The 16,948-nt window shown below is 43.4% G+C and overlaps 1 protein-coding gene across 1 annotated transcript in view; it reads left to right on the top strand.

Moving 5' to 3' along the window:
• Slc1a3 (solute carrier family 1 (glial high affinity glutamate transporter), member 3) overlaps nt 1–16,948 on the top strand; it is a 76,684-nt gene that overhangs the window by 10,297 nt on the left and 49,439 nt on the right. Inside the window, exon 3 of the mRNA NM_148938.3 lies at nt 12,086–12,223. Within this exon, the coding sequence (NP_683740.1) occupies nt 12,086–12,223 (138 nt within the window). The remainder of the gene's footprint in view (nt 1–12,085; nt 12,224–16,948) is intronic.

Below are 16,948 nucleotides of genomic sequence, written 5' to 3'. Positions count from 1 at the left end.
CTGGTTAACTGGGAACCCAACATTTTTTGTTGTTAAAGATTTATTTATTTATTACCTGTAAGCACACTGTAGCTGTCTTCAGACACACCAGAAGAGGCTGTCAGACCTCATTACAGATGGTTGAGCCACCATGTGGTTGCTGGGATTTGAACTCAGGACCTTTGGAGGAGCAGTCAGTGCTCTTAACCACTGAGTCATCTCCAACTGGGGGATGTTACTTCTTATTGACACATAGTTCTTCATTATCTCTGAACCACAGTGTCTGTGGGTACCATAAATTATTTAAGCAATCCATAGTTAATGAACATTTGAGTTGTTTTAGCCTTTATATCTCACTTATAAAAACAGTGTGATGGATAATATTGTATTGGATAAATATTGTATTATTATTTCATGCTGGTAAAATAGAATTGTGTGTTATAGCCTTAGAAATAAAGTTGATGAGTCTGAAGGAGTTTTGATAAGTATATATTGATGTTTATAAAAAGATAAAGAGAGGAGGGGATATGTTTTGTGGAGGTGTGGTGAGGTGTGGGGCATCTCTTCCCCATGAGGGACCAGCCACATGAAGGTATAGTATAGAATAGCGTTTATTCAGGGCATGGGAAGGGGAGTTAAGAGGGTAGTAGAGGCAGAGAAAGGGAGAGGGAGAGGGAGAGGGAGAGGGAGAGGGAGAGGGAGAGGGAGAGGGAGAGGGAGAGGGAGAGGGAGAGGGAGAGGGAGAGGGAGAGGGAGAGGGAGAGAGAGAGAGAGAGAGAGAGAGAGAGAGAGAGAGAGAGAAGAGACATAGAGGCCCACTATGAGCACGAGGAGAGGGGGGGGAGGGGAGTAGGAGAGAGGGGGGAGGGGGCAAGAGAACCGAAAGGGAACCAGAAGGCAAGAGCAAGGACAAGAGGAGGGGGCAAACAGCTCCTTTTATAGTGAGTCAGGAACACCTGGCTATTGCCAGGTAACTTTAGGGTGGAGCTTAGACAAAATGCTAACATGTATAATTTCTGTTCCATAGAGGTTATAGCAATTTGCTTATCTGGATTGTAGGGTTTTGTTATTGTTTTAAGCTCTTTTCTGTTATCACTGCCAGACTTAAAAATGAGTGAGCTTGCCGGGCGTGGTGGCGCACGCCTTTAAGCCCAGCACTCGGGAGGCAGAGACAGGCGGATTTCTGAGTTCGAGGTCAGCCTGTTCTACAGAGTGAGTTCCAGGACAGCCAGGGCTACACAGAGAAACCCTGTCTCGAAAAAAAATAACAAAACAAAACACCGAAAAAGAAAGAAAACAAAAGAAATCTTTATAAAGGAATACAATTTGGGGGGCTAGAATTAAGCAAATTCTGGTATTCTGTCTCCTTCCAAAGTTTGGATTCGCTTCAGATGAGATGTCCAAAGCAGTTATTTGTGTTTGTCATTGAACCTTTAAAGCACTTGCTTATCCCTTATCATTTATGTCCTTCATTCAAACCAAAAGAGATGGGACAGGGTTTTGGGTTTTAGTTTTTCTGCCTGGAACTTCTCCTTCGGCTTAGCAGTTTAGACACTCATGCTTTGTGCAACAAGGGCTTTAGAAATAAGCGGCCACTGGGGATCAGACTCAAAAAGCTGAGAGGCACTGCCTCCCAGGCCAGCCCTGGCTCTTAGCTGAGGCATCCCAGGCTCAGGCAGCCCATGAACAGAGTCTGAATACAAGAGGGGCTCACTGAGTGTCAGAGAAGATAAAGTCCAGGGATGATGACACTTGTATTACACAGAGACGTGTACACAGTGAGCAGAGGCTCTGAAGGAATGCAAGCAGGTAGGACTGGCTCACTGATTGTGCAAGCCTAGGACACGGTCACGAGTGGTACCATGGGGAATTGGAAATGTTTGCCCGAACTTCATTCTGACTCTCCGCTCACTCATAGTAATATCTTTTTCAAGGCAGGAAGTCAGCAGATTCTAAGGATGTTGGCTGTGCTCTTAGTGTAAAAATTATCTTTCAGAGGCTTTTTTTTTCTTTGCTCTAAACAATATATTGGACATGTAAAAGACCTCTCTGGGTTATTTGTAAATTAAATTTTCATTTCACACAGGTTTTTTTTTGGGGGGGGGGAGGGGGAGTGTGGGGAATCCAAAGTAAACCTGTGCTTCTATTCACACAGTGTTGTAAGCTTTTAGGAACAGAGCTCCTGGCTTTTCTCAAAACTAAAAGGTTCCCAGACTGCTCCCAGTCCTGGTGTCTCCACTCTGGCCATCCTTCTGTCACCCTGAGCTGGCTCCTCTGAGTAATAAGGGAGAAGCAAGGTGGGAACAGGTATTTCCCACCTCAGCAACAGGAAATACCACAGGACAAAAGAGTGACCCAAGCCAGGGCTGGAATCTCTCCGGGATGTGGGAGAGAGCTGCAAGGTTGCCTCCAACACAAAGGCGCTTCTTACCAGGAAACGGTGGAAGTTTGAATGGAAACAAAAGGCAGGGGATAAGGGCCCAGCAGAGCTCTTGGTCAGGTAAATTCTCCATTCTGCCTTTGACCTGCCTTAAAAACAAGCTGGTGAAAAGTTACACTACCAGGTTCACCAGACTGGCCCGAGGAGCTTGGCCTACAACGTCTCCAAATTGGGAAATAAATCCTGAAATAGAAACATTGATTCAATCCCTCAAATAATCATTTATTGCTATAAAACTAGAATAGAGGACAGGAGAGATGCCTCCCTGGTTAAGAGCACTGCCTGCTCTTCCAGAGGACCTGGTTCAGGTCCCAGCAGCCACCCACGAGGCAGCTAGTAACCATCTGTGACTACAGTTCCAGGAGAGCTTATGCATTCTTCTTCTGTCACCACAGAAAGGGGGAGGGGCCTTCAGCCTCCACAGGCACCAGACACTCAAGTGGTACATAAACAGCCACGCATGCAGCACCTGTGCATGTGAAGTTTAAAGGTAGAAGTGTGGTAGCCAAGCATTTCTTACATGCCTATGAGGGAGCTTAGAGGTCGTTAGAAAAAATAAGCTGAATTCAAGTGAATGCTTGGAGTTATATAACTCCAAATATTTAGCTGAGAATCTTAAAGATCTAAAGGATGTTAGGGGGCTGAAGAGATGACTCAGCGGTTAAGAGCACTGATTGCTCTTCCAGAGGTCCTGAGTTCAAATCCCAGCAACCACATGGTGGCTCACAACCATCTGTAATGAGATCTGATGCCCTCTTCTGGTGTGTCTGAAGACAGCTACAGTGTACTCATATACATAAAATAAATCTTTAAAAAAATAAAAATAAAATAAGCAAACAAACAAGTTCATATCCACACTTGAGTAGGTCTTGTTCTTTCTCGGAACACCTCCACTTTGTGTTTATAAATCTACATTAAAATGTCTTTAACGGAACTGCAACACTTCTTTGAGAAGCTTGCCCCATGGCTATAGTGAGCTCTGCTCTTTCCTGACAACTTTCTTTTTTCAACAAACTCCAGCTCTGCTCCACGCTGTCTCATCCCTCCACACTGAAGCCCTGAATCTTGGATTTAACCTGAGTTGGGGTCCTCTAAAATTAGGTGAGCTCTTCAGGTTTTACTGGTGACAGCGTGGCACTGGCCTCTGTCTTCCTGCTAGTGGTGCTGCTGGCCTCCTCTGTCTCCAACTCACTAGCCCCAGATGCCTCTAAATGCCTGGGGAGGCTGTGCTTCCTCTAAAGTTTAGCTTCTGTGTCTCCTTCATGATGCCTCTCCTGCTAGTGGTGCTGCTGGCCTCCTCTGTCTCCAACTCACTAGCCCCAGATGCCTCTAAATGCTAGAGGAGGCTGTGCTTCCTCTAAAGTTTAGCTTCTGTGTCTCCTTCATGATGCCTCTCCTGACTTTGCTTCTCCTGAGCCAGCTTCATCAGCTCCTGAAGTTCTTATCTCTCCCCTCCCAGTTTATAATATTTATTATTTCCACTCTCTCCTAAAATTCATACTTTGTAAAGATGAACATCTCTGTTAGTTCTGTTCACTGACATATATTAAGTCCCTAAAACAATTCTTGGTCCATAATAGATGTTTAATGTATTGCTGAGTAAATGACCAAAGGAAGAACAGGACTGATTTTCTCTTGGCTGACGACATGGAGCACACGTCTGTCGGTAAGACTCTCTTGGGTCTGTAACACCAGTAAACCTTACGTCCTACTACACTTAGTGAGCACAGCCCTACTCCAAAGAACAGCCCTTCTGCTTAAAACAGTGTGACTTCTTCCTGCACTGTGCACCTGGATCTTGAACAAATTATGAAATCCTGCATGCTTGAGTTTCTAGATTCCCAAGTGAAGACTGGCGTGATTGTGCTAGAACCTTCTCTTGTGAGGTAGGCTTTTAGGCAGGTAGGGAACGAGTGTAGCTCTGTAGAAAGATTGGGAGTTCAGTGACGATGTTTTGGGGCCTGAACCACCAGCAAGTTAGGCTACAAGATAATTTATACAAATGATTGAATCCCCATATGAAATCTACAAGACTCATCATTTCTCTCTGATGAGGAGACAAGGTGTGGTAAGCCATTTGTGTTGTAGTAAGCAATGTTACAAAACAAGCTTTCAAACTCCTTCCCTGGAAGTCTTCAAGCCATATAATCTCACCAGATGGTTTTTCTTCTCTTCTCTTCTCTTCTCTTCTCTTCTCTTCTCTTCTCTTCTCTTCTCTTCTCTTCTCTTTCTAACCTGCAAAATGGGAGTAGGTTAAAATAGGTGGTATCTTTAATTATATATAAGTAAAGATTTATTATATATATATATATATATGTGTAGCTTTCTTCGGACACTCCAAAAGTGGGCATCAGATCTCATTACAGATGGTTGTGAGCCACCATGTGGTTGCTGGGAATTGAACTGAGGAACTCTGGAAGAGCAATCAGTGCTCTTAACCACTGAGCCATCTCTCCAGCCCCCTAAGATAGATAGATAGATAGATAGATAGATAGATAGATAGATAGATAGATAGATACATAGAAAGAAAGAATATGTAGATAGATATAGACATACATACATGTATGTGAGTGTATATATATTATATATTACATATTATATATTGCATATTATATATTACATATTTTATATTACATATTTTATATTATATATGTATTACATATTATATATTATATGTGTGTTATATATTATATATGTATTACATATTATATATTATATGTATATATTCATTTGTCAAAGCATGTCCAGCATTATGGAGTAAGGTAGAGGCAGAGCTGGGCCATTTGTAAAGTGTTCTCTGTGAATGCTACTACACACTAGAAGCAGTGTATGTAACAAGATCCATAGACTGCTGCAGGTTCAAGAGACCCCGACCAACCTGATGTGTAACTGCCTGGGACTTGAGACTTGTTTCTAAGCAACAGAACATAAGGTAAAGCAGATTTCCTTCAGACATTCTAGCTCCACCTGGTTTCTCTAGTGCCTTCCTTGGAACACACTGCACCGTCAGGAATGACCCCAGAAGGCCTTCATTTGCCAATCCGTTCAATGCAAGGGCTCATGGGTAAAGAAGAAGTTTAGCAAAATGTTGCTATTCCAAACGCTGGCATTCACCAGAAACTAAATGCAGTGACCTGGTCCTAACCAACTGCATCTCGTCCTCTTCCATTTTTTGTGTTTTCCGTGATTTTATCAGTTGACATATTAGCAAGTTCTTAATACCTTTAACTTTCTGTGTGGACTTAGCCTTAAAAAAACAAGCCCATTTTGCCTGGGTTTCAAAAATGATAGGTTATCAGTCTTCCAAGACAGTGTTCCCGTGCCCTCTGCAGGGAGAAGCTGAACACCTATTTCATTTTCATAAGTAAGAACCTGTCTTTAAGCAAAAATTCACCACTGTTCTTAGGCTCCAACCACACAGTGGATTCTCACCACCTTAAATATCTCAGTTAAGGTATTTCCTAGATTCCAGGTGTCATAGTTAAGCAAGAATGATGGAAGATTGCAGGCTAAGCATGAACATGATGACCTCTGTGTTTCTATGTCACCAAACTACAAATTTGAATAAGCATGTGTTGACTCTAACAGAGTTATTCTGACTTAGTGTGGTCATGTTTGAAGACTAGCCAACAATAAAGATGTCTCCTTTTGCACTGACATTCTGGTGGCCACTGTAAAGCTGTGTGTTCCATAAAGCTCTGGGACTATCAGGCGGTGTGTAAGTGTCCACTGACAGACATCAGTTTCTCAGGGACTTGCCTGCTGGGCTGAAGGGAGCCAGTTGAGCTCATGGGAAGACCTCACTTTGCCGCCCTCGCTGGTAGGAATGATGAGGTCAGGCTGGGTTTCAGAGAAGTGGGTTTTGTTTTGTTTTGTTTTCTTTTTTCTTTTCTTTTCTTTTTTTCATTGCTGGGATAAAAATAATCAGGAGTGGGAGTGGGTGGGTTGGAGAGCAGGGGGAGGAGTGAGGGGATAGGGGATTTTTGGAGAGGAAACCAGGAAAGGAGATAGATAGCATTTGAGATTTAAATAAAGAAAATACCTAATTAAAAAAAAAATCAAGAGGCAGAAGATCTTAACTGCTCATGAAAGAGAGAGAGAGAGAAACAGAGAGAGAGAAAGGAAAAAAGAAGGAAGGAAAGAAGGAAGAAAAGAAGGAAGGAAAGAAGGAAGGAAGACAGGAAAAAAGAAGGAAGGAAGACAGGAAAAAAGAAGGGAGGAAAGAAGGAAGGAAGAAGAGGGGAGGAGAGGAGAGGAGAGGAGAGGAGAGGAGAGGAGAGGAGAGGAGAGGAGAGGAGAGGAGAGGAGAGGAGAGGAGAAAAAGGCAGTTTTCTCATTCAGAGCATTTTCTCATGATCTGGTGCTGATAGCAGCAGACCTACAACTGGAACTATCCAGGAGCAGAAAACTGAAGAAAAATGTCTTTGTTTCTCACTGAACATAGGAGCGTGAGGGGAACTTCCTTAAGCAAAGCCATCTTAGCACCTTTCTCCCACGTAAGCACTAGAACTTGTTAGAATTACTTAACCTGAACTGTCTGTTTACCTCTGCTTTGAAAGAGAACTAAAAGCAGGTCACGCAGGCTCCTTAACCCAGCAGTGAGAGGTTGAGGCTGTGTGACCGCCAGCCTGGGTGCCCTGGCCCCTTCAGCTGCTCACTGTGGGCAAACAGCTTCACCCTCTCTAATCCCACCAAAGTGCCACTGTTGACCAGCTGTGAGGTGCTGGCTCCTGACCTGCCTGCTCAATGACTCTTGTGCTTTCTGGTGTGTATATGTATAGTCCTGGCCTCAACAGTCTCTGTGAGGTAACACGCTTGTGAGATCTTGTCTCCCAGGGGAAGAGCCAGAGGGGATGGAGGACACCAGGAGAATAAGGCCCTCTGAATCAACCAATCAAGGCACCTAGGAACTTACAGAGACTGAAGCAGTATGCAGAAGGACTGCACGGGTCTGCACCAGGTCCTCTGCGCATTCTTCTTCCCCCTCTTCAGCAGGACTCCCCAAGCTCCATCTAATGTGTGGCTGTGGGTCTCTGCATCTGTTTCCATCAGTTGCTGGGTGGAGCCTCTCTGATGGCAACTGGGCTAGGAACCAATCTCTGAGTATAGTAGAAAATCATTTTTTTTCTCTTAGCGTTTGATTTTATTCTAGGTCTCTGGACTATGCAGTCTCTGGGTCCTGGCCATCTAGGCAATGTTAAGGGTACATTCCCTCTCATGGAATGGATCTCAAGCTAAACCAGGGACCAGCCATTGGTTGGCCACTCTCACAGTTTCTGAGCTACCTTTACCCCAGCACGTCTTGTAGGGAAGGATAAATTGTAAGTCAAAGGTTTTGTGGCTAGGTTGGTATCCCAATCCCTCACTGGAAGTCTTGAATCATTATAAGAGATGGCTGGTTCAGGCTCCTTATGTTAGGAATCTTAGCTAGGGTCACCCTCAGATTCCTGGGAGTCTCCATTGCCCGAGATGTCTAGCTCATCCCAGAGATGCCCCCCACCACAATTCCAGTTGTCTCTCTCAGTATTCTCTCCCCCGTCCTTGCCCCGACCTTATCTCACCTGTTCCCATGCCCATCCCACCCTCATCCAGCCCTCTTCCCTCCATCTACATCCTTCTACATGCCTTGTCTGTTCTATTTCCCTTTACAGTGAAATTCATGAGCCCCCCCCCCCACCCTATTAACACCCCACCCCCTTGTCACTTAGCTTCTCTGGGTCTGTGGATTGTAGCATGGTTGTCCTTTACTTTATGTCTAATTTCCACTTCTAAGTGAGTGCATACCATGGTAAAGACAAGCCAGTTTATTTAAATAAAATCATCTAGTTACTTAAACTATTCCTTAAGAAAAGGATTTGCGGCCGGGTAGTGGTACCTCTGCCACTTGGGAGGCAGAGGCTGTGAATTTCTGAGTTCGTGGCCAGCCTGGTCTACAGAGTGAGTTCCAGGACAGCCAGGGCTACACAGAGAAATCCTGCCCCGAAAAACCAAAAAAGAGAAAGAGAGAGAGGCGCGGGGGTGGGGGGTGGGGGGGGAGGAAGCAGATGGAAAGATCACTGTTTCACAGTGTGACGGGTGCCCTTGTGGCATCTCTTGGCGATCCAACATTACCGAAAGCTGTGAGCAACTTAAAGATACTGAGAACCAGGGGGATAAGTTTGTCTGAACTACTCTTAGACCCAGGCTACAACGATGCATTTGCATTGGGGGACTTTTACCAACATATAGTAGGAAAAGCACTGGCTTGTGTTCAAAGGCTTCCAGGTCACTTGTTAGCTTTCTAAGCTCCAGCAAGCTAACTGACTTCTTAGCATCATTTTATTGATTTTAAAATAGACATGCTAATATCTACCTAATAAAGTTGTGATGAGGGCTAAAGACTACCACTGACACATAATAAGGGCTCAATAAATACCCGCCCCCTCCCCAGTATAAGCTTCTCTTTCCCAATGGTAGAAATGGCTCACTTGGGAAGCGGGGGATAGGAAACACAAAACCTAACCCAGGACAAATCTGATTCGCAGTGTTTCCATCCTACCAACTTCACTCTCCAAAGCATCAGTCCCTTACAAATGAATGCTACTTCATCTCTGCTGCTCCCACACAAAGAAAGAACTTTTAGATGCAGATTGCAGGGCTAAGGTTGTAGTTCACAGTGCATACCTTGTATGCTTGAGGCCCTAATTAAACCCCCAGCAATAGAGGAGGAGGGAGATTTTTTTTCAATGAGATTTTTAAAAGGCCTCATATCACAGAAATAAGGGTACATACATATTTGCTGCTGTAACATTCTCAATAGCCAGTAAGTGGAAATGGAATCAATCTAGATGTCCATCAGCAACAGATGAATTAAAAAAAATATAGAGAGTACATATATACAATGGGACTACATTCATCTGTAAAGAAAAATGAAATTATATTTTCAGGAAAAGGGATGGAAATGAAATTATGCCTGATCAGAAAAACAAATTTTATATTTTCCTCTTATATGAAACAGAGGTGTGTGTGTGTGTGTGTGTATTTGTGCTTACACTGAGGAAGGAAGAGATCCTCAGAGTTGGGAGGGGAGAAGAGAGGGAAATGAAATCCGTATATAAGAAAGCAGAAGACGGTGATACCCAAAGGGAACAAGGGAGCTGACCTGGGCAGGACTGGAGGTGCAGAGCAGGGAGTGAAGGTAATAACTGTATGTGTGAAAGTGTCAAACGGAACCTGTTACTCTGTATGCTAACCTACAAAGAAACTGAGACACACTCTAGAGGAACTGATGTCCAGGCTACACTGCCCAACAGGACCAGTCCGTTGATTATAAGGAGGCACTCAGTGTCTTGTCAGGGTTTCTATTCCTGCACAAAACACCATGACCAAGAAGCAAGTTGGGAAGAAAAGGGTTTATTCAGCTCACATTTTCACATTGCTGATCAGCTGATCATCACCAAAGGATGGCAGGACCGGAACTCAAGCAGGTCAGGAAGCAGGAACTGATTGATGCAGAGGCCATGGAAGGGGTGTTACTTACTGGTTTGCTTCCCCTGCCTTGCTCAGCTTGCTTTCTTAATTTTTTTTTATTTTTTTGGTTTTTCAAGACAAGGTTTCTCTGTATAGCCCTGGCTGTCCTGGAACTCACTTTGTAGACCAGGCTGGCCTCGAACTCAGAAATCCGCCTGCCTCTGCCTCCCGAGTGCTGGGATTAAAGGCGTGTGCCACCACGCCCGGCTTTCAGCTTGCTTTCTTATAGAACTCAGGACTATCAGCCCAGGGATGGCACCACCCACAATGGGCTGGGCCTTCCCACCTTTGATCACTAATTGAGAAAATGCCTTACAGCTGGATCTCATGGAGGCATTTCCTCTAGGGAGGCTCCTTTCTCTGTGATAACTCCAGCTTGTGTCAAGTTGACACACAAACCCAGCCAGTACACATAGGATGTCATCTCCTGAGACATTGTCTCCCTGGGTGTCTTTCTGTGCACTGTTCAATAGTAGTTAGGAGAACGAAGAGACTTTGTCAGTTGCACACTACCCGTATATGAAATTATGTACCATAACATTCTAGAAATAAATTCACTATGGACCACTAACGGAGTTCATCATGAAAGGCAGGAAGTGATGGTTGAAAATGTGAGCCCTGAGTGGAAACGCCATGGCCTTGAGTCTTTGCTCTGCCACCTGGGTATACTTGACTTTGGACAAATTTTACATTCACTGAGATCAGGTTTCTTAACCGGTAAACTGTGAGATGGCATCCTGAAGTTGTTGTGGGGATTAAATTGCTAACAGGAGCAAAGTACTGGCGATGCCTGGCTTACAGTAAGAGCTCAGGGAACCTCAGTTACCTTCTTCTTATTTAAGCTTCTTCTTCCAGCTATCTGTGTTTTCCTCTCTTGCCTATTAGTCTTACATTTCCTGAGACCTGGGTCAACAGGATTTTCTAGTCACATACATCGAGGTGCCTTTTATTACAACATCACGGTCTAAAGTTGGAGAATGGATAGCAGTGGTTGCCGAGACCCACGAACTGAAATTGGAGTTGCAGTAGAGATTCAAATGAACTTTGTGTTCCATTTCTTAAGACAGAGAAGCCATTTCATAAGAAATGGGGAAAGTTTAGTTTCCGTAAGGACCTTTTGTGTTCCTAGGAAAACCTTGGGTTCACTCCTCCCCTTTCCCGCCCCTGACCTCTGGCCTTTTAAGAATACTTCAATATTAGGTATTTTATTTTCTCTATAGTTTACTTGGGCTTTTTAAAAAGTGAAATCTCAACTCAAGGCAAATGTTTGAAAATATTTGCAATACTGAAATGAATGAATTCCCTTGGGCAAAGAAAGTAAGTTGTTGAAATAGGAGAGGGAGTAAATGTATTTGATACTAGGATTAATTTCTGGATGTCAGCAGGTGTCATGAGTCTCCTAGCTTGTGTATGAGTTTATTATTCTAAAAGAACATTTCAAAGTTTCTAGACTGAAGGAAAGCTAAGGAGAGAATCACTTTCCTTTCTCTCTACCTACTCCTCATCAAATTTTCAACAGGAAATTTGTGGGAAAAATTTGTGCTCATTTTAAAGTCTTCTTGTCAGCGACTAGCGAGTTTATACAATATAGTCACCAAGGCAATGTCAAGACCAGGCTGTGAGAGAGACAATGTGGTACAGACAGGGTGATGCTCAAATAGATTAACAACGTGAGCACCAGGGTTTTCTGGTTTTTTGTTTTGAAATTGGAAAGTCTCATTGTTTTTTATAAGTGCTGATGCAGTTCTGCCATCTGTTCTTCTGGAACTTTCTTGTGAGGCCTTTTCTTCCTATTTCATCTTCCTCGGGACTGTTAGATTTGTCTGTAAATCATGCCCTAGTCTTCATACGTACACCAAGTCCAGTCAAAACAGGTCCCACTGCACGCAAGTTAGACAAAGACATTTTTCATTTACTTAGCCCAGAAGCCCTTTTTTCTTCAAATGCTACTTGAAGGCATGGACTCAACAAACTCTTCCACGTAATGACTCCAAAGACAGACTCATCCCTTGCTCCCTCCCAGTGCTGTATAAATAAATTACTCGTGTCAAACTTGAAGAACCACCCCCCAGATACTTGCTCGTTTTTTCAGAGGCTGTTGCCTTAGATTTAAAAGACTCATTTTCCCTTCTCTCTCTTTCTCTTTTGTCCCCTCAGGTACAATCCTTGGATTTGCCCTCCGACCGTATAAAATGAGCTACCGGGAGGTGAAGTACTTTTCGTTCCCTGGGGAGCTTCTCATGAGGATGCTGCAGATGCTGGTCTTGCCCCTGATCATCTCCAGTCTCGTCACAGGTACCGGACACGGACAGGTTTTGCTGTGTGTTTTCTCTTTCCTTCTTTCTTTCTTTCTTTCTTTCTTTCTTTCTTTCTTTCTTTCTTTCTTCCTTCCTTCCTTCCTTCCTTTCTTTCTTTCTTTCTTTCTTTCTTTTTTTTTTAAGTGTGCTTTTTGCAAAAGAACGCTTAGAAAAGTCAATGCTTTAGGTTTCTGCTGGATGCATGCTCTGTTCTTGAAAAAAAAAAAAGAAAAAGAAAAAGTCCCTTGGAAACGGTGGAAAGGATGCTTTACTAATGCATGAATGCTTATGGACTCTCGCATTTTTACCAATCACAAGAGGAAATGGATTTAAACAGCCACGTAATCTGGTCTGCCTCACCGTGAATGAGGTGCCCTGCTAAACACCACACAAACAGCCTTTCTCTGACCACAGTGATGTAGTTGACAACAGCGTACAACAGGTCTGTTTTCTCACCCTCTTATCCCACCCAGATAACATCTGGTTGGACAGCCTATTAGCTATTGATGCAAGAATGCTTGTTCTCAGAGCCACCAGGACATGAGCGGGAGCCTTCTTGGAAGCCTCATCAAGAGGTAATGCCACAACACACTCACCAACTCTGCTGCCACCAACACTTATCTTTTCCTGGTGTACCCGCATGATTTCATTTCCTTCTCCAGTTTTCCCCATCCGCCCCCTACTACCTTTTACATTGGTGGGAGAATGGGGCGGGGGTTGGAGTGATCCCCATTGGCTCCTCTGCTCACCGACACTGACCTTTAACCAGCGGACGCTTCACAGGATAGGTTGGGTCCCTCTACTGTGACAATAGGCAGCAGCTTACAGTTTGAAGAGTCATTAGCTGTATGGTTGACAAATACAGACAGGGTAAAAAGTTGCAGGGAAAAAAAAATGATACTATCCATTCCTTCCCACCTACTCTTCTCTCTTTCCCCACTGCTCATCTCGGACTTAGAGAATTTCCATAAACCTTTCCCCAGCAGAATGGTTTCTGAGTTTATAGCTAAAGCCCCAGACCTCAGGTACTAATGACCTCTTTATTTACCTGTGGTCACTGTCCTTGGGCACTTCTGTGCAAGCTGCATTTCTCTCCCTCTTCCCTTGGGATTTCAAGGAGAGAATCTTTCAAGTTTTTGGTGTAACAAGAACTTCACAGAGCATCTGAAAGGTCATAGGCCAGCCTTCTGACTACCACATGCCTTAGAGGGCTAGCCATGACATGCACGGAAACTATGCCGGAGTGCTCCTCGGTGCCTTGCATATCTGATCTGGCTTCCACTTGTCCAGGGCCTTAAACAAGTAACTGCATGTCCACAACCTCAGAGCGGAGGATAAATGGCCCACAAAACAGTCCTCTCATCCTTGAGATACCTATTTACAAAACTGGACTGGTCAGTTGCTGAGTAGGGGTAATTATAGAAGCTACAATTCTTACTACAAATGCTTGATTAAACGTTGGCATGGGACACATTCTCATTTTATTAACCATTTCTCTCTTAAGAGGAACTCTTTGTAGAAATCACTATTAGGTCCGAGCCCACAGCCACCATTTTCCTGGAGTGAGGCCGTGAGCCCCTCTCTACATCATCACTAGCAGCTAACTTCTAGGCTGAGAATGCCTTTCTCTGGACACAGAGTGTGTCCAGACTCTTTTCTAGTGTCACTTCTATAGTGAAACCCTTGTTTCTGCTTTCTCACAATTGTGCTAAAAAGCCCTTTGACGGGGGACACACTCAGAAACCCCTTGTACAACACGGAAAAAAAACATTGTTTCACTTTAGAAACAGTTTATTTGACCTCTCCCCTGAAGCAGAATTCCCTTGTGTTTTATTTAGATACTTAATAGCCAACTTTATTAAAGGAACAAGAGCTTTGGTTGGATAATTTTTCAGACAAAAAAAAAAAAGTTACCCTGCTCCTGATCCCTTTCAGCGGTTAAAAAGAAAGCTTTGGTCAAACATTGGAGAAATTAGCAACGCTTATAATATGGATTTTTTGTTTTTGTTTTGAAAAAAGAGAGAATAGCAAGCTGCAAGCAACCAATATAAAAAGGGCGCTTAACATAACCTAGTTGCAAGTTGGGAGTGGCCACATGGAACCATTAAGGGAATTTTATCCTTTTTTTCAGGGCTGGGTCAAGGAAAGGGCCTAGGAGCAGCATGTAGCTGAGCAAAGATGTTTTAGCAGTGTTCATCTCCTGGAATTAATCCCCAGGCTACACAGCCACTCAGATACTTACGATCAATTAAAATGATTGATTGACTCCCCGAGACTTTCCTTTGTGGTTTTAAATGCAAAACATTCAAAAAGTGGGAACATAGAAGAGGAAATATTTGCAAATTACACAGACCACCCCCTCCCTCGCCCCCAGAGGATCCCTGAGCCTACTGGGAGATGTTACTGGGGAAATGTGTTGTCCTGGGAGGTAGCAAAGTAAGGCTCCATTATTCAAGAATGAAGGAAAAAAAAAAAAAAGCAGTCCCGAAAGCTCGCAGTCATCAAGTGGGTGACGTGTATACATGAAGATGCCCTTGCGGGCTACTTTATGTTTCCCAACTTTGATAGTCATGGATACGGGGAAATATTTTTCTCCAACAGAAGAGCGAGCTGGGCTAAGTGAGATGATTAAGTGGACTGCACTGTAGAGTAATGTGGCCGAAAGTGGAGCAAGGAGGCTGTTGAGACTTGAGAAATATAAAATTAATCAGCTTCAACAAGTTGCCACTATGTGTCCACAAGAGTGAAACATGGCCAGTGTTCAAGAGAATTTAGTTATCCAAGGTTTTAAGAGAGCTTCCCAAGCTTTCAGTTTTGATCAAAATTCACAAAACAGGACAAGGTAGCCAACCAAAGGACTTCTCCTGGTTCAGTTAGCCCTTGGAATGCGAGTGTTAAAGCACAGGCTTGGTTATCAGTGCTTGCCACTGTTCTTGGACCTCTAGTATGCGTTTCCTGGTTTGTATGTACCCTGCTTTCCCCACCGGTTAATCCTAAACCAAACATAGTTCACCTCCACTGGAATTCACTACCAGACGCCATGTCCATGACTGTTAAACAAACAGTGATTGGGAAGGCTTTTCCCTCGTCTTCTGAGTGTGATCCTAATTGTTCTGTTTTGTATCAGACAAGAGCATCATAGTAAGAAATCAAAAGGTCACCGGGCAGTGGTGGCACACGCCTTTAATCCCAGCACTTGGGAGGCAGAGGCAGGTGGATTTCTGAGTTCGAGGCCAGCCTGGTCTACAGAGTGAGTTCCAGGACAGCCAGGGCTACACAGAGAAACCCTGTCTCGAAAAACCAAAAAAAAAAAAAAAAAAAAAAAAGGGAAAATGCTTTATACTTTAATTCTCTCAAGTTCAAAAGCTTTGTGGCAGGGGCGGGGGAGGGGGTGGTCTGTGAAGATGGAAACTAAGTTGAATAAAATAATTATTGCATTTAGTTTTCAAAGATTCTAGAGAATATACCAAAACACATAGAGACACCAAAATTATGCTTTATTTCTTAATATTTGTTTCTTTGTTGTGGTTCTAGTCATCAAGTCAGTACCTTGTACATGCCGGGCAAACACTCTCCCATTCTTCCGATTAACTATGTGCCCAGACCAACTTACCACACAGCTCAGCGACAGATTTTTGTACTTGAAACACTCATGTTTGTGAGCTGAGGCATTAAAGCTCCATGAGGCACATTCTTGTCCTGAGTTGAAATCCTGTCTTCCCAAACATCCCTGGTGTATATTAGCATTCCAGAAGCTGCAGTGGGAATCTGGGAGGAAGCCCAATGGCTACATTTGTACTCAAGTACCTTACCCCCCCCTTCTTTTCTTGAACAAGAAGAATAGGTCTATGCCAACACCCCCACACAATAAAACAAGACTTTGGCACCATTTTCTATTGGTTTGGTCAGGATAAGCAGCCAAACTAGCTATTTCATGCCAGAAATATGAGTTGGTTTGGCCGGCTTAGCCTGATTTAACGCACAGGATAATAATTAAATGCCATGTCTGGTTATATTGAGTGAATATAGCTAGCCCTACTCCTGAACCTTTCTTTTGTTCAAAAATTGGTGCTTCCTTGTGTTTTTATTCTAAGTGTTCATCTTCCTGAGACAGTCAGCACAGGAAAGCTTTACTGTCAGTCCTGGTTTTCTGTAAGGGAAAGGCGTTTGGCAGACAGTCTCTCATGGGACATGGTGTGAGAGAAAGAGATGAGGGAGGTGTATTAGGCACATTTATGATAGCAGCAGCTTGAAGCCTATGTTTGGGGCGTACCAGAGGTCAGATCACAAAATAGAAGAAGTTCATCTTGTTTCATTCATTCATTCATTCATTCATTCATTCATAGTTTTATTTTATGTCATATACTCAGCTAGGCACCAGAGGTACCTGAATAAAGTCCCTTAAAAAAATAAATAAAAGTACCTAAAAGAATAAAGTACCTAAAGAAAAAGTTCCTAAGTTGATGTACAGGGGGTCCATTCTGTACATCTACTTAGATGGAGAGAGGCTCCCCAAATTCCTCAACTCAAAACAATGTACATGAGCAAACTCTCAGAGAACCAATTTCACTGGTTCTCTCTGTGTGCCAAAAGGAAGAGGCCGTCTGGTTGATTTCTTTCTTTCTTTCTTTCTTTCTTTTCTTTTCTTTTCTTTTTTTTTTTTTTTTTTTGCAATTCCTGTATGTATACAATGTATTTAAATCATATCTACCCTTCTCCTCCC

This window comes from Mus musculus, chromosome 15, assembly GCF_000001635.26.
Source record: "Mus musculus strain C57BL/6J chromosome 15, GRCm38.p6 C57BL/6J".
Lineage (NCBI taxonomy): Eukaryota > Metazoa > Chordata > Mammalia > Rodentia > Muridae > Mus > Mus musculus.
The sequence above is the reverse complement of the archived record's forward strand: the minus strand, read 5'-3'. Positions and strand labels throughout refer to the sequence as shown.